This window comes from Ambystoma mexicanum, chromosome 10, assembly GCF_040938575.1.
Source record: "Ambystoma mexicanum isolate Mex_15411 chromosome 10, UKY_AmexF1_1, whole genome shotgun sequence".
Classification (NCBI taxonomy): Eukaryota; Metazoa; Chordata; class Amphibia; order Caudata; family Ambystomatidae; genus Ambystoma; species Ambystoma mexicanum.
The window spans coordinates 772,559,149-772,581,905 of NC_090932.1; the positions used below are offsets into that span (position 1 = coordinate 772,559,149).

The 22,757-nt window shown below is 49.6% G+C and overlaps 1 protein-coding gene across 1 annotated transcript in view; it reads right to left on the minus strand.

Annotated features, from left to right (window-relative positions):
• SLC33A1 (solute carrier family 33 member 1) overlaps positions 1 to 22,757 on the minus strand; it is a 283,255-nt gene that overhangs the window by 223,985 nt on the left and 36,513 nt on the right. Inside the window, exon 2 of the mRNA XM_069618428.1 lies at positions 1,023 to 1,797. Within this exon, the coding sequence (XP_069474529.1) occupies positions 1,023 to 1,755 (733 nt within the window). The 5' untranslated portion in view covers positions 1,756 to 1,797. The remainder of the gene's footprint in view (positions 1 to 1,022; positions 1,798 to 22,757) is intronic.

Below are 22,757 nucleotides of genomic sequence, written 5' to 3' on the forward strand. Positions count from 1 at the left end.
TGGAACATTCTAGAGCCATAACCAATGTTGCCTTCCCCCTAATGACCACCTTGTTTCAACCTTCTAAAAAAAAAAAATGTTTTACCGAAATTGGTCACTCTTCCTGGAGGAGAAACAATGCATAAGGCCTGCTGAGATTCCTACAACTTTGTACCCGCCAAAGAAGGAACAATCATCAAAAAGTGACATCCGACAATCCCACATATGCCATTATGGTGGTTGTTCTAGGAAGTTCCTCACAGGCACGGGAGACCTTGGCCCCCAAGGGAGGTGGGAGGGGTCTCTCCCAGTGAGGTTGCACTTGCCCCCTACCCCTAGGGAGGGTCTTGCGGAGCGGCATCACCTCCCTATCCTCAAAGGGAGAAGGGACCAATACCTTTGATTAGTCACACTAGGTACATTGATGTTATTTCTTTCTATTGTTAAAAGTGTTCAGATACCAAGGTCAGAGTCAGCGATATTCATTGGTTGCAGATATAAACCAAGATCCCATGATGCAGGGCTGGCTTTCACACAATATAGACCGATACAAAACTCCACTAAATAAAATCAAGGCATCAAACATTGTCAGGAGTTCATCGCTGAGCCAGACACAATGCAGTTCCCACTGCATAATTCTATAAAGCAGTTTCTTGCCCTTTTGATTCCCAGTTTCTGATAGCCTGCCCAAAAGGTTTGGTTTCTTTCTTGGTCTGAAGTTGCAGTTTAGCTTTACATCTTAAGTTGCCAAGGAATCCCAGTGTTGAAAGTATCCAAAGACCCCTTCGACACAGACCTCTAGATAGATACGTAAAGGCCTAGCAACATTGGGGTACAACATCTATGCTACCACCTGGTGCGTGCAAAGACCAATACAAGCTTTAAGTTCAACACCTGTGTGATATATTAAATTCATTCTACAAAATTAGCTCAGCATGGTAAAGAGTGCAACCAGCTCTATGTTTTTTCATACTGTTCAGCAAAAGCATGACATGCAATTGGTCAGTAAAAATTACAAATGTGAATACTGAGCAAAACCTTACCTCCAAGAGTTACGATGCCTTTTTTCTGTGGTTGGAATCTCAAGTACTTGTTACAGAAGTCTGCAGACTCAAGGGCCAAAAACAAAACATTGCCCATAAAGTACCCAGCCGTTTGACCCACTGAATTGCAAGTGGATGCATAGCCAACATTCTCTCTGGATAGCATAGTTAACGCCCAGCCATCTACGGCTATGTCTTGAGTAGCAGCCAGAAACTCAAACAAGAAAAACGTTGCTGTTAATGCAACAATATCAGGAACATGATTGTCACCTAGCAGAGCATCCATCCGTGTGGACAAGTACATCATGAAAAGCCCCAAAACATACTGTGTCGGAACTAACCACGATTTCCTGCGTCCAAACCTTTTGATATACACAGCATCCACCAATGGGGCCCAGAGTAGTTTGAGGCTAAATGGCCAGAAAACAAAACTGAAGAAAGCTTGGTCTGTGTAACTAACATTTTTGGTCTGCAAAATCAAGGGGATACTTCCGGCTAAACCCAAGGGAATCCCCTGTAGGACATACAAGAATAGTAGCAGCAGAATGTTTCCCAATTCTCCTTTATAGCCTGTGCATGGTCCAGGGACAGGTAATGCATCCGAGTCTGCCAGCAAAACTTCTCTTTCTTCAACAGCTAAAGCTGTACTGAACTCTAGATTATTGGTGATTAAGTCCGGAGGCTCGTAATGCTGCCGTCGCTGCCTGCTGTCCTGGGTTAATGCAGGCGACATCTCTGCTGGCAAAACTGCTTTCCGGTGATGAAATATTCAAATCTAAGAAAAATATGAAAGGGTTCATTAGTGCTGCATTTTTTGTGTGCAAGTATTATTTTGCTTTTCAACTGAGGAAACAAGGTTACTGAAACACTGCAAAAATAATGCGATGCCCGAAAGCGTGTACTGTTCCTGTATTTTACTGAGATTTTAAGTACGCAAAGTTTACTCTTGAGCGCTCATAACCTGGCAGTCCCATACAAAACACGTTTTGCTGTTGTTGGGAAGGGGACATATTCTTCCCGCACCCACATGCGCTTTAAAATAAAGCAAATACCATCATCAGTAATGTAAGACACCAGGGGCAAAGGGGTGCTCTTATTGGCCTTCACATGTTTATATTATTGTGCATCTTGCAGGTGTAGTATACATGCGGGAGTAGCAGCCATCTTGGATATTAGCAGCCATATTGTGGCATTCAGCTTAAACGTGGCGCGGCAGTCAGCATCCCAGGCGTAGGCCGAAAACATGAGCACAGGAATAGGTTGTATCCCAAACAATGGAGATAACCCAGAGCTACACAGATCCATAAAAAACGGTTCCATGTCTTACAATAGTGGCAAAAATGGGCATGTATACAAAATATTGCAGCAAGAATGCCGTGGTATTTCCGCCACAATCATGTAAAGGATGTGGGAGTACACCCCCGCAACCCCCACTCCCCTTAAATGGTATAATGGGGTATACCTTTACGGGGTCAAACCACTGCATTTTTGCCACGATTCTTTACCGGCAACATTTTTTTGCCGCAATTTTATAACCTGATGCCTAAAAACCTTCATTGTCCAATCAAAATGTTGCCAACCTTTGCGCCCTGGGAAGAATGTGCCCTGCAAGGCCACGGGAGGTGGGATGTGGGCCTGTGAACAGCGCAATCCCATAAGGAGGGCACAGGCTTCCAACCCCCACCGGCCCTAATCCTAAATAATTATAGCACCCAAATGCTTTGGCTTTAGGAGCCCTGAATTCCAGTGTACCAGATAACCCCCAGACCACTGCCCATAATCCTGCTGAACACCTAATTGATCAAGAGATCAGAAAGCAGGACCCTCCTGCCTTCACTCCTAGATCACGAGATTTGTGCTGCGAGGTGCAGGGTGGGATGAAATTATAGCAGAGAGCGAGGGTGGGAGACCTTGGAGGAATGCCAGTCTGCCTGGGACCGAGGGAAGTGTGCGATTTAGTGCGACATTGGCTCCCCCTCACCCCCCCGGGCCCCTGTCTGCTTCGTGCCAGTTGCCCGGTTACATATCGTAGTTAGTAATATAATTGTTACTTGACCATCGGCTGACCAATGACAGCAACATCGCCCATGTGGAAGAAGATGGACGGACAAGGCTGAGACCAATGGCCTGTCATCCCCTATGGAGCAGGTGACCTATATCTATGTCTCACCAACCAACAGCACAGGTTTCTACTGTAGGTAGCGACGCCGCCCATGACGCAGCATACCGTTATGATGTACTGCACATGCTGAGGCTGCCAGAATGTTCCGCGGCAGCAGAGTTCTTTGTTGGCGCTTTTTCCTTTTGTAACTTGCAAGAGGTGTTCTGGGCCTTTTTCCCCCTAGTGGGTTGTATGGTTTTCTGGTGCGTCTAGGGGGCTTTCCTACACTGTGCTGCTTTTAACAAAGATAACTTACTTACGACACCAGTGGTTATTCAAAGTACCGGCATGCCCCTTCTTTAAAGTTTTAACATAGCTGGTATGCATAGTTTAGTTTATTGAGCATTTGTTAGGCGCTTATACGGCAGAATTGCTTTTCAAAGCGCCAAAAGGATAAATGGGAAGGGAACAGGGAGAGAAAAAACATTGGCAAAAACAGTAAATATATAGTTGTGGTCCTACTAAGCCTTGTGGCATTCAGACGTGCACATGCAGTCAGGAGAAGTGCAGGGGATAGTGGGGGTGGGGCTGGAAGGATGTGCCAAGAAGGAGGCCTCAGACTAAGCGCTAGTGTGTGTGAGTCCCAAAGATGGGATGTAGAGTCACCAAGCAAAGGCCTGCAGGGGAAGTGCAGCGGGGGGGGGGGGGTGGCAGTGCTGGCATCTACTGGGTAGAAGAGCCTGGCATCCTGGGAGATTCATGTGGACCAGGTCAACAGTCTCAGAGGGAGTGGGGTGAATAGCAGGGAGGGGAAGAGGTAGAGAAAAACAGAGTTTTGAGCAATTTCCAATGTACGGTGGTCCGGCTCAAGTCAGAGGGCCGGGGAGGCTGTTCCAAAGGGAGGCACCAACCGAGAAGCGAGACCTGCCCTCCCCCAACCCCCACTCTGCTTAGAGAAGCATTTTACAATCAAAGAGTTAGAGGAGCGGAGGGCTCTAGCAGGGGACTATTTAGGGAGGGAAACCAGAAAGCCTTGTTAATGATGCAAGGGTTCTTGAATTTGATCCTTGCACCCCCTTGGGAGCCAGTGGAGAGATTTTAGGGCTGGAGAGATAGAGTCCATGGGCTTGAGGCCAAGGATAGGTCTTGCAGCCCTATTCTGGATTATTTGGGGGTGGGTGGGGGGCGCAGGGAGAAAAGAGGGAGATTGAGGAAGAGGCTGTTGCAGTAGACCAACCTGGAGAGGAGCAGAGCTCCAGAGACAGAGCTTCTGGGGAAAGGTGAGGAAAGGGAGAATGTCTCTAAGGAGATCAGGTGAGCCAGATGGGAAAGACTAATATTGAAGAGCCACGGCGATGGGATAGAGCAAGATAGAGGTTATGATGGAGGAGAAAGGGCCCAGTTGCAACTGGGATGGACGATTAGTTAAGAAAGAGGTCAGACAACCAAGTGCCTGGTCAGTGATGCAGAGGATATCACAGTCGTTTTATGAGGAACGAATGGTTGACAGTGTCAAAGGTAGAAGAGAGGTCAAGGAGAATGAGAGCAGCGGGAGATTTAGAGTTGAGATTTGCCAGCATGACTTCACGGGTGAGCAGAAGAGCCGTTTGTGCCTCGGGATGCCCTAAATCCAGATTGATGGTTATGGAGGCAACCAAACAGTTCAGTGTGGAGGGTCAGTTGGAGGAGGACCAGTTTCTCCAGGAGTTTACCCAGGAAAGGGGTAGTGGAGATAGTCAGGCAGGAGGGGTCAGCAGACAGCTATTTCTTTAAAAGAGGGCGCACAAGGGAGTGCTTGAGGGATAGAGGGAAAGAGCCAGTAGCAAAGGAGTGGTTGAAGCCATCGGGAGCTGGGGCGAGAGTGGAGATGTTGCCCCATTGATTTGAGAAGAGCAGGGGAGCACAGGTTTGGGAGGAGACCTTCATAGAGCAGATAACTTTAGAATTGTTGTCCAGTGCTATGGGTAGGAGCGGGGAAGAGCAAGAAAAGTATGTCCTGCGTTTTTTTAATGTGAAATGGAAGGCCAAGGCGGTGCAGAGCGCCTGGGAAGGAGGGAGCAGGTGGAGACGGCCGCTGGATTGGCCAGTACCTTGCAGATGTTGAAAAGCTTGGCCGTGTTGTTAGTGGCTCCAGAAATGCAGGCTTGGATGTGGGCCCGCTTCTTGGAGCAGATGGAGAAACAATATTGCCTTTGGATCAGGCGGCAGGCCAGTTTGTCAGAGAGTAAACTCAAGGTCTGCCACTTCCGTTCAGCAACTCTGCACTTGCATTTCTGAGGTGCTAGATCAGAGCCATACCAAGTTTTTTTTTTAAAATATATTTTTATTTTATTTTTTAAGGTCAAACAAACACACTACAACTGTTTCAAAACATATTTCAACACATTTTCAAACTCCCCAACTCCCCCCTCCCCGTTTAAACTAGAGCCGGTTCTTACATATAGTTTACGGGAACATCATTGGGTGGCACACTACCCAGACAGCCATCAACCGGGTCCTCCGTTTCGTCGTCACCCTGGTGAGGGTTTGCCAACGAGGCCACCAATTGCCGCCAGGCCAGCAAGGGCCCTACTTCTTCTTCCCCCCCCCTTGGTGACCGCTTCAAACCAGACTACGGATTCAGCTTCCGCCCACCTCAAGAGGTCTGTCCACCATAACTCCACCCTAGGTCTGTGGGCCGCCTTCCAGCCCATGGCGACCCTACGTTTGGCCAAGACATAGGCCAGGTCCTTCATCTTGCTTATGTGTTTCAAATGCCGGGGTCTAGGGAATAGTCCAAGCAAGCATGACCAGGCCGATTCCACATCCAGCACCACCCCCCCCCCGCCAGCCAGTTTCGTCTTGATCTCGTTCCAAAATCTATGCACCTCCGGGCAAGCCCAAAACATGTGTAGCAGTCCCGCGTTCACCTCCCCACACCTGGGGCATTGCTGTATAGCTGATCCCCCAAACTTTGCAATCTTCCCGGGGGTTAAATAAGCCCTGTGGGTAACATACAATTGAAGCTGTTGGAATCTCATGTTACGGGACACCTTTTTATGGTACCTCTGGGCCCGTTCCCACTGCCCATCAGTCATGGGTCCTCTCACCTCCTCCTCCCAATCTTGTCTCAATTGGAGCAGCTCCTTCCCTGCCCTTGCTCGCAGGAGCTCATATATCCTCGATATTTCGTGCCTGCCCTCCGATACATCATACATGGTTTCCAGGGAGGCATCTGGATCCTCCGCGAGCACTGTCTCCGGCCATCTTTCTCTAGTCTTTTTCACCAGCCTAGTGTAGGTTATATATTGGCCACCATGTACTCCTGTCTCTTCCTGCAGCCGCTGAAAGTCCACCGCCTCCCCGTCCCGCCATATGTCCCCAAGGGTGGCTAGGCCTACCTGTTCCCAGTATCTGCGGACCGATTCAAGTAGTTGAGAGTCGCTCCCACACAGAGCCGCCAAAGGGGCCTGCTGGGAGTATGGTTCCGAGTCCCCCCAATCTTCCATGTCCTGTGCCAGATCTCCCAGCCCAACCTCAGTAACTGCCCCTTGCCCACCAGTTTATCTCTGCCCAACCACACTACTTCCATCAGAAAGTATGGGGCTGTATCTTCGCGCAGGAGCCTGGCTTCCGCCGAATCCTCAGTCGAGAGCCACCTGGCTACGTACTGCAGCTGCCCCGCCAGGTAATAGAGTTCGAAGTTAGGCAGGCCTATCCCCCCCCTGTCGCACGGGTTCTGGAGCTTCCACAGAGCCACCCTATTCCTAGAGCTACCCCACACAAAACCCGGGCACACGCTGTGAAGTTTCGAGAATAGGCTCCTGGGTATCAGAAACGGGACGTTTATAAAAAAGTGCAAGAGTCTAGGCAGGACCACCATCTTGAGCAAGGCCGCCCTCCCCATCATGGTCAGGGGCAGTCTAGACCAAAATACCATACTGTTCTTAATCCCCTCGATCGCCTTTTCCGTGTTGTGCTTGTGTTCTGTCTCGATCCTATGGTAAATGTTTATTCCCAAATACCTAAATGTTACGGGCTGCCATGGTATTGGCAGAACAGGCAGCTTCTGCACCGGGCCATTCCTATATCTACCCAAAGGGAATCGGCTGGACTTTCCAGGGTTCACCGATATACCGGAGAGGATGGCGTACCGTTCTATCACCTCTAGGACGTACTGTAGGTTTTCTTCTGGGTAGCGTAAATAAAGGAGCATATCATCCGCATATAATAATATCAGATGCTCTCCACTGGCCGTGTTTATGCCCACCTCCCTATATTGTTGACGCAGGCATATTGCCAGCGGCTCCAATGCCAGTATATATAGCATAGGTGACCAGGGACATCCCTGTCTGGTCCCCCTGCCCAGTTGCCAAGAATCTGAGACCGTGGACCCTGTCTTGACCCTCGCCATCGGGGTGCTGTAAAACAACTGTACCCATCGGAGGTATCCGGGTCCCACTCCATACCCCTTCAGGACCGCTTTCAGCCAGGGCCATCGTACTGAGTCGAAGGCCTTGACCGCGTCTAATGATACTATAGCCAGCTCGCCCGTGTCTTCCTCAGTTTGGTCTATGACATGGTGTAGCCTCCGGTGGTTATCGGTGATGTTCCTGCCCGGAACATATTCCGTCTGATCTGGGTGTATCAGTTTCTTAATCACCCTCTTCAGTCTATTAGCCAGCACCCGTGAGTATTTTGCTGTCCTGGTTGAGCATGGACAACGGTCTGTAAGACCCGCGCTCCACGGCCGGCTTGCCTGGTTTCAGGAGTGGGAGGATTACAGCCTCACGGAGGGACAACGGGAGTTCTCCCTTCTCATAGGCCTCGTTGAAAGTGGCAAGCAGTGGCTGGAGCAATTCTTGCTGGTATGTTTTGTAGAACTCGCTGGGCAGCCCATCCAAACCCGGCACCTTGCATGTGGGCAAGTTCCAAATCACTACCTCCAGTTCATCCGAGGTGACGGGTGCGTCCAACTCAGAACGTTCTAGATCATCTAAGGTGGGCAGCTCAATGTCCCCCAATGGGTCTAGTATGTCTTGGCCCATATCCTCCCCCGTGTCCTCATACAAGTGTCTGTGAAACTTAAGGAATTCTTCATTTACCTCTTTCTGGGTGTTGCATATGCCACCTCCTTCGCCCTGAATCTCACTAATCACCGAGCGGGGGGGTCTCACTCTTGTACAGCCAAGCCAGCAATCTACCCGGCTTATCGCCCCCTGCGTGTATCCTCTCAGTATATTTCCTGTGGCTGAGTCTGCACAGTCTATCCCAGAGTGCACTGCAGGACAACTGTAGCTCCTCTACTTTGGTTCTGTTATCATGAGCGGTGCTCACGCAACGCGTGAGCTCCTCTAGCTCCCTTTCCGCCTCCCGGAGCTCCCTTTCGACCCCCCCCTGTAGCCCCTTAACTTGGGAAATAGCTACCCACGCACCACCACCTTAAACGCTTCCCACAGTGTGCCCACAGAGCTTACGCTTCCCGTGTTTGTATCAAAATATTCTTCAATGGCGTCCCTCAGGCCCTCCCGAAACCCCTCATCCTGCAGAGCCTCGGTCCTAAGTCTCCATGTAGGGATCTGCGGGCGTGGGGGCTGGCGTCTCCAGTCTACCACCAAGGGCGAGTGGTCCGACAGTACTCGGGCTTTGTATTCTGCTCCTTCTATTTCTCTCACTATCCCGGCTGTTACAAACATGTAGTCTAACCTTGTGTACAAATCATGTGGCGCTGTGTAGTGCGAGTACTGTCTATCCGTGGGATGCAGCCTTCTCCACGCATCCTCTAGGCCTAGGTCTTTCAGTAGGGTACTCAGCGCTTTAGCCGCTGGTGCCGTTTTTCCTGCCCTGTCCTTGGACCTATCCATACTGGGGTCTACGGTACAGTTAAAGTCCCCCCCCCCACACTACCGTACCCCCCGCCAGGGGGCCAAGTTTACCGTAAAGGGTCCTAAAGTAAGCCGCTGTATCGTTATTGGGGGCGTACAAATTTATGATGTGTATTTCTCTGTTTTCCAAGAGACCCGTTACCACCACCATTCTACCCTCCGAGTGCACCGTAGAATCAAGCACTCGAAACGGCACATGGGGCGCCACCCAAGTGACAACCCCGCTGGCATACGCCGAGTACGCCGCCCCCCACAACGGTGCCCTTCCATTTCCTCCCGACCACCTCCAGCCTTTCTCTAGTGAGGTGGGTCTCTTGCAGCAGGGCTATGTCTACGCGCATCCTCTTTAAATACATCATCACTTTGTTGCGTTTAAGGTAGCTGTTGAGGCCCCGTACATTCCAGGTCACAATTCTGAGATTACCCGATGCCATCTAGTCGGTCTGTCTCCGTCCCATCCCTCCCCATAATGTTCCCCATGTAGGGTCGTTTCCTGGCTCTTTCCCTTCTATTAACGAACTGTGCCCCCCTCTCCTCTTCCCCAACCTCACACCACTGCACACAACTCCCTCCCCCCCTCCCCACCAACCCCCAACAATAGCCCAGCTCCATCCCTGGATCTCAGGCCTACCCATGTCTGGACCCGTCTTGTGACCAAGAACAAGGACCCCGCGGGGTGTCACCAATCTAACAGTGACCTAACTAAGTGTACTACTATCGGGTACAGAGGTTGCTCCCCAGGAGCTCCCAGTCATCTATTTAGGAGAAGTGAATTCAACGGGACCCGCCGGCAGATGCCGTGACTTCCCCCACACAAGCGCAATATCAAACTATATTCTAGTCCCAATGTCATAGCTATGGCCTTACGGGTGCCTCTGCAGCGTGCTACTTATCTCCATCCGCTTCTGTCTGGGCATCCGATTCCTGTGGTCGACCTTGCATATCCAGCCATTCCATCGCGTCGCTCGGCGTCTCAAAGAAGAGGGATCTGTTCTTATGAATCACCTGAAACCTAGCGGGTAAAGCAACATGTAGCGATGGCCTACTTCTCTCAGCCTCCTCTTCACCGTTCCAAAGTTCATTCGACTCCGTTGTACAAGCAGCGTGTAATCCGGATACGCTGTTATATTCGCTGACCCCCTTTCTATCGTGCCCCCTTTCCGGAAAAATTCGAGGATCTTCTCGCGGTCACGATAGTTCAAGATCTTTGCAATCAACGGCCGCGGGGGGGCTCCTGGGGCCGATCTCCTGGTCAGGGCCCTGTGCGCCCTTTCGACCGCGAACCCCTGGGTCAGCTCTCCGCATGTAATCTCCTGCAAAAGCATGGTTTCAACGAAATCCGTGGGGTTTGATCCTTCCATTCCCTCCGGTACCCCCACTATGCGAATGTTATTGCGCCTGGCGCGCCCCTCCGCCTGCTCTGCTCTGTCCTCCAAATTACCCACTCCCTGCACGAGGGCATGAAGTTCCTTGGCGTGTGTATTGCATGCCTCCACAGTCGGAGCCAACTCCTTCTCCAGTTCCCTAGTGCGCTCCGCGATCGTTCGCACATCCTGGCGCAACAGGTTCACTTCTTCTCGAACCACTCCTTGAGGTTTAGGCCCTCTTGCAACTCTTTCATGGCCAGGCCCAGCTTCGTCTCCCAGGTCAGCAATTGCTGCCAGCACCTCCTGGATGGTACCCGGTGGGTCCGTCGCCGCCGCAGGGGTTTCTTTGCTCTTGCCCCCTTCCGCGCCCGAGGGCGACCTAGCATAGGTCTCCATCGTAGGCTGCTTGATCCGGGGTCGCACCACCTTGGAAGACATCCTGTTGCGTCGATTGGGCCCACGCGCCCAGCTGTATCCTCGCGGGGTTCGCTCGCCGGCCCCTTCTCAGCGAGGTTTCGCTGAACCTGGGTTCACTCTGCTAGCCCGCCACGACCCATGGCCTCTGCAGCGGGGGCTCGCCCTTATGTTCTTGCTTTCAGCCCGAGGCGCATGCGACCCGTCTATCAACCTTGTCTTCCTCAGCTCGTCGGACCTTTTATGGCCCTTTGTCCACAGGCGGCCATCTTGGGTGCTCCCCTTCCTTTGCGCGACAGCCACCTTCTTCGGGGTCTAGTTCTGTGAATATTCAGTCTCGCTGTTGGGGGGGGCACGCACCGTATGCCCCCCACTTTCATACACCTTTAGATGCACCGTGGGCTCGAAAGTCCGCCAAAAACCATCACTTTTTTCCCAGGATCAGGATCGGATCATCGGGAGCTCCTCCAAGGAACGTCCTCTCACGTAGCCATCAAGCCACGCCCCCTCATACCAACAGTTCTTAGAGGCAAGTTTTAGGTGGATCCTCATGACAGGGGCAAGGATGTCAAGGGTGTTAGGGATTAAGAGGTGCAGATTAGCAAGGGGAGAGTCAGAGGCGGGGGTGGGAGGAGGGATCCAGAGTGTGTCAGGCAAGAAGGAAGAATAGTGAGGGAGTCACAGAACCGTGAAGCGGATGATTCAAGGTGGATATTGAAGAGGGAAGAGGAGAGAGGAGAGAGGAGAGAGGAGAGAGGAGAGAGGAGAGAGGAGAGAGGAGAGAGGAGAGAGGAGAGAGGAGAGAGGGAGGAAAGAGAGAGGAAAGAGAGGAAAGAGAGAGGAAAGAGAGAGGAAAGAGAGAGGAAAGAGAGAGGAAAGAGAGAGGAAAGAGAGAGGAAAGAGAGAAGGAGAGAGAAGGAGAGAGAAGGAGAGAGAAGGAGAGAGAAGGAGAGAGAAGGAGAGAGAAGGAGAGAGAAGGAGAGAGAAGGAGAGAGAAATCAAGGCCATGCCCCCTCCAGGCTTGTTGGGTCTGGGTTTGGAGAGGTTGTAGCCCTCAGGAAGGAGTCTGTCAAGAGCAGTGACAAAGCTGGTATTGAACCACGTCTCAGTAAGAGTCAGGACATCTAGGTGAAAGTCTTCGAGAAGGAGACAGATGTCAGAGGATGCAGCGTGAATATAAGGCACACCATGTCAATTATTTCAAAACGCAAAATGAAACAATCTCTGATAAAACAGGATCACACCTAAGCCACAGAAGGACAAACAAAGCCATTTATTGATGGGGAAATGTTAATAGTACTGCCGCTTTAAATTCTGCCATCTGGGGAAAACTGGTTGTTGCTTAAACATGCTATGGTTTCAAATATTAGGGAAATGCAATAACATTTTGCACACAAATACAAGACCAACTCCAGCACCAGAATACAGCAGCGTCGAGACATCTCTGGGTCAGCGCACCCAGCTACAGATGTACGCTAGCAAACCCCGCCGAAATGATTCAATCAACCACTAGTTAAAAGGCATATTTTCAGTGCGATTCCGTTATACATTGAAACAAAGTGCACTGTCCTGTAAACTTGAGGTTGGGTACGAAAATGCATGCAAAGTCTTTATTTGTTTTTTTTTTTTTTTAAAAAAAGGTTTTTATTGTGGCTGTCCACCACCGATGACAAGCATCTCATAAGCCTCTCTGCAGTGCCACAAACACACATGCCCGAAGCTTCAGTATCATCATCGGATGTATTAATGTTGCTTGCACAGGACCCAAAAGAAAGAATAAAAAAATAAATAAAATAAAAATACAAATAAAAAAACTGTTCAGCTTGCCAGAGAGGAGTCACAAAACGTTTCAGCTACACAGGGAAGACCTGGTCCAACAGGCTATGGGGGCCCGAGTGAAATTACAAGAGACAAACCTCTGAACAGACAGAGTACAAGAGGTCTACAAATAAAAGATTACATATTAGGGTCAGACAAAAGATAGCACACGAGTCATTAGCGAGCTCGAAAGATGTAACTATCGGTGTCTGCATCTTTGAATCTTGAAGAACAGCCGGAGGTGGAAATCACTGCCTTTGGCGGAGGGGACGGGAAGCGGGGAGGGGGCGGAGCCTCTCAACAATATTAACATTGATATATGATATGGCATTTATAACGTGCCTGAACACAAGTGTCTCTAGGCGCGACAATACAAGGAGGGGGAAGCAAAGGAAGACAAAATAACGATCTTACTAGGCCTTGTTTCTATCACGCAATTGCAGGAAAGAGGAAATGGGAGAAGTGTCAGGGGGGAGCGGAAGGGGGAAGTGCAGTTAACTCACAAGTGCAGCCAGCGGGTGGCTCATAAGTGCAGGGAGAAGGGACTGTAGGGTTGCAGATACAGACCGTTAAGTGTAGGGAGCCCGGAGGCAGTGCGAGGACAACTGGACATGTAGGAGCCTGGGCCCCGAGTTCAGAGAGTGACCAGTGCGCGGAGCAGTCGGGTGCATCGCAGGCGAGAAGAGAGAAGGCAGAAGCGAAAAGGCAGTTCCCGAGTTGCTTCCGGAACCAGAATTGATTCTGCTCAGTTTTGAGAGAGGCAGGGAGGCTGTTGCAGAGGGAGGCCCCAGACAAGGAGATAGATCTGCCCCCAACCCTCTGCTTGGAGAAGCGTTTGACCCTCGGAGAGTTGGGGGTGGATGAGCAGAGAGCTCGTGAAGGAAGAGGTTTTGGAAGAGAAAGTTGGAGGTAGAGCTGTCCCAGACCCCCATAAAATTGGACCTTGCAGCCTGTGAAGAGATTTCAGAGCTGCAGAGATACGATCCCTGGGCTTGAGGTCAAGGACAAATCCTGCAGTCTTGTTCTGGATAAGTTGTAAAGGTCGAAGGGTAGAGGCTGTTGCAATAGTCCAGCCTAGAGAGGACCAGGGCTCTGGAGACACAGCTTCTGGGGGAAGTGAGAAAAGGAAGAATACCTCAGAGGAGGTGCAGCTGATAGTTTGACTTCTTAGAAACGTCAGAGATGTGAGGAGAGATGGGAGAGAGTGGAGTCGAAGATGACACCAAGGTTCTTAACCTCACAGGAAGGAGCAGGAAGAGGGTCCAGAGAGTGCGCGGCAGGAGAGAGAGAGGAAAGGAGGGAGTGGGTGTCCCAATGAGGAGGATCTCAGTCGTACTGGCATTATGGGCATAGATCATAGGCGGCATACCATTCCTGAATTGGGGCCAGGCAGTCTGGTAGGAGAGAAGCAGAGGAGGGAGAGGAGCCGGGAAGAGAGCAGAGTGCCATATGCATAACATTGAAAATTGGAGCAAAAAGTAGCAATGGCATGGGCAAGAGGTAGTTGAAGAGCCAGGGAGAGCGGTTAGACCCCTGGGGAATACCACAAGTAGAGAGATAGAAGAGAGGAAACACCCCAGTTGGACCTGGGTGGGTCGGTCGGTGAGAAAGGAGTTCAACCAGGCCAGGGCATGATCAGTAATACCAAGGTTGTCCGGGAGACGATGGAGCAGGATGGCATGGTTGACCGTGTCAAAAGCAGAGGATAGATCAAGGAGAATGAGGACAGAAGGGAGATTGGAGTCAGTATTGGAGAGAAAGTCTTCACAGGTGTTCAAGAGAGCAGTTCCTGTACTTCTGGCAGCTCTAAAGCCAGACTAGTGGTCATGGAGGCAATCAACAGATTCAGTATATAGATTAAGTTGGGAGATGGCCTTGAAAGCTCAGAGATCCAATTCCCATCGATCCGTAACACTAAGAGCATTGGCACCAAACCCCAAAACAGACCAATTAAGGGTTAACAAACTACACAAAGGGTCCAAAACGAAGTCCATGGAGCGAAATCAGCAATCGATTGTTCGATGGATGGCGTTGCATGGCGCTGGACTCGTTTTCAGACGATTTGTCAATGTAACCTTGCGCTGCATATCGCCATCAGCGATTCACCAATTCACGCACATGCTTGTCAGAAGAAAATGGTTAAAAGAACAAAGGGGCCATTCAACTTCATTGGACTATTGAGATAGCAGTCGTCTTTACTACTCAAGAGGCTAATCCAAAAAGGAGTTTGCACACCTTGGATGCAATGCAAGTTGTAATATATTTATGAAGACAAGGAAGCTCAGAAAGCCCCCACAACTATGACCCATTTGGTAAGCCAATGAAGTTGTTGATTTGAACAATGCATCAAGTTGCCTCATGTGATGAAGTAAGTCTCCCGACCATGTCCCAAGACAATGGGAGGAGGGCCAAGAAAGCCGGCCTACACTGGGGGCCTACCCTCAATCCTGTGCCTGCAGCTACCTGGGGGTGGCAAAGAGTGGGATCTTCCCCATTATCTGTTTGTATGTTGTCCCTCTCCCGGACCGCTGTACAGTGCTTGTATGGAAGTAGTAGGATGCCATCTGGACTGCCACAGAGTGAAGGAAAAACAAGCTAAGGGTGGACTGGAGCCACAGGGGTCACAGGCAGGAAAATATACTTAGGTAAATCACCTGGATGAGACCTCATTTATCATCAGTTGCTTTTCGCAAGATGGAAAACAGCCAGACACTACAAGCAGAGGTAATAGAACCAAGAGGGCAGTGGGGCCTTGCATGGAAGAGCAGAGGGGCCAGAAGAGGAGCATGAGGGGCCCGAAGAGGAGGTGGCCAGAAAAAAGGGCAGAGGTGCAGCAGAGGCCGGAAAAAGGGAAGCAGTGGCCAGAAAAAAAGCAGGCGAGTGGGGGAGGAAGAGCAGGGGCAGAGGAGGCCAGTAGAGCCCAGAAGAGCTGAGAAGAACAGAGGGAGGGGGATGAGGGTGGTGGGCAGAGAGCCCAGGAGCATATGGGGTAAACGGGCCCCCAGAGGGAGGCAGAGTGGAGAGAAGAGCAGGGGGACAGAGGGGCCCACACAAAGCCAAGGAGAGATGAGAGATAGACGGCAGAGTTGTTCAAGACCGCAGAGAGAACCAAGAAAGCTAAGACGGCAGACCTGCCCAAAAGAAGGCATAGAAACGAGTCCTGAGAGATCTAAAGAGAGGTAAAGAGAGGCCAAGGAGACCCAAAAATCTGTGTGCGGTCCAAGGCGAGAACTCAATTAGAGGTTGACGATATCTGCCATTAGCTGAGAAAGCAGTCATAGTGCTATATTAAGTGCATGGTGAAAAGGGCACTATATCCTAGAAGAGATAGCAGAGGTACTACATCCAATAAGCGAGAGCCGGGGCACTATATCTAGTTAAAAGTTAGCGTGCCTGATGTGCCCAACACTAAAATGTTGTGCAGGGCACTGTAGCCCGAAGACTGTGCTTGGAACAGAGAACCAAGGGGATCCCAGTATTCTTATTAGATAGCAAAACTGTTGTGTTATCCCAGTCCGTTAACTTTGACCAAGACTGTTCAGAATGAAGAGCCCTTTTACTTTATAGGGGAGCCTCCAGTACGGAAAAGCATTTATCCTATAACCCATTCTGACAAGAATAAGTATTTGAAACATGCATCACTTGATTGTTCGGTTGATCTACCAGTTATTAGGAATGGTTTGGATGGAAAGCAAAAAGTACCTACCATTAGAGTAAAAGCACGTTCAGTGGTTGCTCTAGTAAACATACCACTTTAAGACACTTGAACAGCAGCTACGTGGAGTCTCGTTTCAAGCATTTCCCATGTGTGGCGTCACCTCGTCACCCGAGCCACCAGAAACAAAGACAGACAACAGATCCATTCAAAATGTTTATTTAAAATATCATGAGTAAAATTATAGTAAGGTACCTCAAATTGAAGGCATGAATAATGCTTTGGAAGGCCGTCCCTAAAGTGTGGCTTCAGGTCGCTGGGTTTCTCACATAACCAGGCTTTCCCTCAACACCAAAGGTTCCTTCCCAAGAATCAAAATTCCACAAAGTTCCCAAAAGCAGTGCTAGCCATCAACTCAATTCAAAACACAAACCTCCTGTGACAAAGTATCTTACATGTTGCTTTAAGGTGATTATCTAATTTCCTCCTTCTGTACCTTTGAAGGTGGTGGTTTGCTCCTCTGGCCATCTCCTTATCCCACAGGTAGTCCTCTGGCTCACTCAAAAAAACAGCTCTCAGTGGTATTTTGTAGCTCTTTGCCATCTTGGTTGATTTTCAGCTCATTGCTCAGGGTTCTGCTTACCGGGAGAACTTGCTGACCCAGGTGGGTTTGTATTGAGAAGCATGGCCATGCTCTTATCCGTCCACTTCGTCCCTTCTCATTTCTTTTACAATTCCTTCCTTCCTGCAACCGGACATGACATTGCAGCCACAAATCTCCCCCAGTTCTATGCAGTCTTCTGGACTAATGTGGTCATCTAGAACCTTCCGGCTCTTGGACCCGTCACTTTCTTTAGTCCCCTGATGGTCAGGCTCGCTCCCCATCGCTAGACTTCACTTCTTTCTCCCCAATAGCAAATACTTCTCATTTTCTTTGTCACAAATCCCTTTTCTCTTCAGAACTTCTCTCTATGTCCTTTTAAGCCCACAATTCCCTGTCTGCATTCCCTCTCTCGACCTCAATACGTTAAGTCTTTCCTCTTCCTTCTCTTGCCTCATCTTCACTCTCTTTCACAATCATGTTCACAGTATCACTGCCTCCTACTTCCAAGGTGGTAAGCCTCACTCCCTTCTCGGCAGTGGTAACCTTTGCAATTCCATTCACTGACAAACTTTCTTCCTCTCAAGTTCCTACAAGCTATTCTTCGGTTCCAATCACTAACTCCCTTTATGCAACATTAAACTATACTTACTGGTAGCCTTATTTTCTAGTGCTCCACTTACTTGTAATCCCAAGCCTTCTATACTTTCCACGCACACGCTGACCGTCTACCATGGCTTCTTCCCGGCAGCACTTCACAGTCACGCTTTCTTCCTCTGATCGAGACGCTTTGGTCCAGTTCTCCCAGGGTCTGCTGCTCCCCTCTGGCCGGCTCCCTCGGGTATTTGGTCTTCCTCTCCTTGACAAGGAGACCTGCTTTGGGCCTCCACAAAGCTCTTCCTCAGGAAGGACAAAGGCTACTTGGGCTTTTTATTTGGTGTCCGGGCGTCTTTGCGTAGCGTTGGTCAGATTATAGGAGAATTAGTTCTTCTTAGACTGGTTTGTTAGGGGAGGTCTGGAGAACTTGATTTTGGACCTTATACTCCAGCATCCCTCCTGGTCTCAAGTACCACCTTAGAGTTTCTCCATGATTGGCGTCTGCCAAAATCTGTAGTGCACTCTCCCAGATCAGTTCTAGGTTTTCAACAAGAGGAATTCTGGGAGATATACCCAAATTAAGGATTTTCCAAAACAATTCAGATGATGTGGACTGTGGCTATTACTCTGCAGGGCACCGCTGGCTTCGAGGACCTGGGGATGGCATTGGCAAGTTAATTTCACAATGACCGTATTTCAATTCAGGCTTCAAGGTTGCTGGGAACCAGTTAGCTCCAGTTTCTACGCTAGGAGAGTCTGGTTAGCTTGAAGCCAGGAGCTACTTTTGGCTCCCAAGGCCAACTCGTGCCTTCAAAACATGCATATGTGACATTAACTTTGGGGGTTACGAATTTTAGTAAGGAAGAATAAATCACATGTAAACATAATAATGGGAAAAAAGTTAAAGTGTGCAAGTGTAAGTTAGATTTGTAGAGTGATGGGTACTCGCATCTGGTTCCCTAGAGGTAGCGCCTGCTTCCTAGATGGTGCTCGGCTCCCAGGAGCTGGTTTTAACTCCTGCTCATCTAACCTTAATCGAACCCTGCACTTTTTAACAGTACTCAAGTGATAAAAGGTACAATGTTAGAAAGAGGTTTCATTTGTGTCTGCAAAAACATACTTCACAAGGAAAATCTACAGGCTAGTAAGCAAAGTTTAGCCAGCAAGCTCAATTGGGACAAGAGCCAACATTAGCAAACCATAAGCATCTTAGTGCGCGTACATAGGTTTTTGGTTGTAAATAATGAGGAGCCGGTCCCTGAAATGCTTTGGGTACAATCTAGATCGTCAAGAAATATTTTAGCTGCAAAACAAAAACAAGCCCTCTTAAAGAAACAGAGCTTTTGCATAGGTTGTTTATTATTATTACTTGGTCAACTCTCTATGGCATTCCACAAGACTGCTCCATCTTGTACCGGCAGCCCACTGAGGTTGTTTCGGCAGTGCCACTAGCACTCAGTCTTGATTTATTCTTTATCCAACAGCTCGATTAGCAACTGGATCCAACTTAAAGGATAGTTCCGGGACTTTTTTTTTTTATTGTCCCTACGGTTCGGCCATGTGTTTTTAAGCATAAATCGGTAGATCGTAGAAAACTTTCCTATGGACCTTACCCGACTTTTCGTCCATTAACGCACTCAAAATCAGCCGCCATTTTGTGATAATCCTATCATTTCCCCCCATCGACCTGGCTCACCTGCGTTTGCGGCACTAAATCAAATCCCCCGCCCCTGAGCCTGACATCAGCAGACGCGTACCGCCCATTTCCCAACGCCAAAGCACGTTTCGTGTCAACAATCGCTGCGCCTCAGCTAATGAAGTGTTGCCATGGAAATGGCAGGACGCCTCTTTCCTCAATAAGTATAAACACACCGTTTCACAACACACAGCAGCAGATTTTCGATTCCATTACTCTCTCTGTGTTACTTTGAGTATTCTGTGACTCGTTTCTGTGCTCTGGTCAGCTACCTTCGCCGCTTCTAGGCCTTGTGAACACCTGTACCATCTCTGTAAATTATTTTACTTTCTTTACCACACAATGGCTACAATAATGCCGTATATGTACGAGCCCGAGTACACCGAGGAGGAACTACTGGAAAGGCAAGCACGCGAAAACGATGGGGATTCGGACGGCAGTTGGGAGGACCAGTCAACGGATGAAGAGCCTGGACCATGTCGCATGGACGGCGTCTCCACCTGGTGCACGTGCAATCGGTGCGAGCTAATGCCAACTGAGGAGGAGAACTGCTGCTGCCGTGAAAATTCCGGGTGCTTGGCCTACATTTCGGAAGGCGAGCCAAGTCCGCAATGCATCACCGAGCTGCCAGAGTTCAGGGAAGCCTGCCTCTCACGGACCGTGTTGAGGATGATGATGGTGCTTATGCACGAACTTCGCGGCACTGTTCATCCGCGTAATCCGAGTAACGAGTAAGTATACTCTGGTTGTGATGTCAGTGATGCCACTACTATTTCATGGTCGTCTCCCACATATAAAATTACATCTACATATCATTCGAACGCATGTAAATTGGTTCCATATTGTGCATTTTCTAGATAGAATTTTTTTCAAAGCAGAATGACATTTTTTACCTGAATCGACATTGATAAGAAAGTTTTGTCATTTTAATACAGTTTGCATCTTTCTTTTTCACAGGTGGTACAGGCTGGTGGCCTATCGTTGCTTCACTTGGTGGCTTCACGGGAGGCTCGGACACCGCGTTCGGAGAGTAATACCTGCCTGTGCGGTACTTGCCATTAGACAACATTTCCCCAGCGACAGTGGACAATACCGCGGATTTTCCCTGGATGTGCTGCAACCGGAACTTTACAATGTGTAATGTTTATTATTTATGTTCAATTGAAATTAAGATCTAAAATAAAACCCAACATATATTTTAACAATGGTTGTTTTGATTTTTTAAATGAATCTAGTGTGTCTCCATTGAATAGTCTTCCTGTGCCTTGTCTTGTCACACCACATGTCTCCGGCCAGCATCCTCCCTCACGCTGGCCGCCCACCTTCAATCCACATAACCGTTGAACCCATATGCAGCAGACATACATATGTTATTTTGCGGGTTGGCATCAAGCCTCCCGGCCTTGCCTCCTCCCCCAAAAATACTTACCACACCACTTTGTTCAAGCGTTGGCAATAAAAGGCCGTTGGATTTTATTGATACAAAACATGGTTATAGGTAAATAATCAATATGGTTGATCATAATAAATCATCCTTTTGGGCACCGGGTACAGAGATGACCCCTCTGGCCCGTGCCGCCTTGCCACCACAGGCCAGCCTGCTGCTGACTAACTGCCTAGGCATCCAGGGTCTCCAGGGTGAACTGCACCCATATATTCTCCTGGGAGGGTGAGGTATTTATAAACTCACCCCCCTGCCTTCCATGTACTAGATCCTGCAGCCTGCCTCTTACATGCAGTTAGATGGCCTCTGCTTGGTGAGGCCCTGCGGCAAACGAGTCTTGTCTGCACGACCACCGCCCCAATCCACCCCCCGCCCTATCAAAGGCAGTTCGCACCGGGGTACTTGCGCTGGCAAGTGGAGCTGTCAGGGAGCGATAAAGGCCAAGAGGTGCCAAAGACCATGTACACTTCAAAGTGGTCTATAGAGCATGGGTTGTTGTTCCCATGTCTACCTCCAGACCCAGTGTCTCCTGCCAAGCATCCCCCCTCACGCTGGACGCCCCCCTGCAAACCGCATAATGCCACGACATATACACATCATTCATTCACAAACACACCCCTGTTTCGAATTCTTTATAAGAATTCATATTTCTAATGAGAACTTCTTTGCGCTTTGCTAGTCAACCCGTGAAGGTGCTGGTTATCTGCTCTTCGTCTCTGTGAACTTCCGTGACCACTTCGAACAAACTCGTCAGTTTGCAACCTGTGAACTGCTCCCTGTTCTACGACAAGAAACTACTCTGATCCCTGCATCTAACTGTTTGTTCGTCAAGGTAAGGCCATGTACCATAATCATTTTGCGTCCAATTTTTTAATTTATATCTATTTGCTAGTAGTCATCAAATTGCATCCATGTTTTATTTTCGTTCAAGACACTACATGCAAGGAACTAGTCACATGTTCTGAGTTTAGTCAAATTATTTTTCTATTTTTTTAAAGTTATTCAAATACTTATCCGCATGTGAATAACGTGTATAGTTCCAAGAACCAAAACGAACCTTGCATTGAACCTTTTATGTGTCATTTAATTTTTTAACACATTGGTATTCATAGAGAATTGTTGATCTTTACTTTTCAGAACTTTCCAGGGGGGCGTGGCCTGATGTCCACGGAGTGAGGACGCGAGTTCCCTGAGCTCCGTCTGGGCCGCAGCAGTCCGATCCTTTTCTAGGTGATTCAGCCCACAGACACCGCATCCGAGGAGATCCACCGGCGGCCGAAGCGGGAGACCTTGTCTTCCACCCAACCCCGACGAAAATCGGGGCCTGAGAAGCTTCTACCGCGACCCGGCGCTGGCTCCCCCTTCTTCCCGGGCGAGGCACACAAGATGGCGGCCGCCTCGCGTTGATAACCCAGCGGCTCGCACTGGATCGGGAAGCCAGCGACTCGCTGACTCGAGCAGTCCCACCCTGCAGTCGAGTGCACCCTGGCTCGGGCCACTCGAGGGCACCGTCAGGACCCGGTGCAGCAGCCAAGAAGGGCCAGAAGGAAGATCGCTACGCGGCCGATAGACACGGGGGAGAGGGTGGCGACGGCATCAAAGAGGCAAGATGGCTGCCGCGAGGAACAAAGCCAAGCACGCTACTCTGGACCCCTTTGTAACATCCAAGCCTGCTGCTCAATCCACACCGAAGACCTCACCAGCACAAGATGCCCCTGGGGATGAGACCAGGCATAATCAAGTGCTTGAGGCGATCGCGGCCCCGAGGACATTCATCGATACGAAAATCGGGGAGGTTAAGACGGACATACAACTTATCAGGCAAGATGCCCGCAACTTAACGGAGCGCGTCACCATAGTCGAATCCTCCCAGAAGGACATCTCAGATGAGACGACGTCTCTACAGAAAGAGGTAGCGGACCTCAAACGGAAAGTGCACTTCTTGGAGGCGAGATCCGAAGAAGCAGAGGGTCGGGCCAGATGGAACAATATCAGGATCCTGGGCGTACCGGAGGGGTCGGAGACCATGGATCCGACGGCTTATGTGGAATCCCTGATACAGCAGGAAGTAGGGGTGTCGAAACTCTCGCAGGGATTCGCCATCGAAAGAGCTCATAGATCCCTCCAGAAGCGCCCCCCGCCTGGATCCTACCCCCGCCCCATCATCGCCAAGGTCCT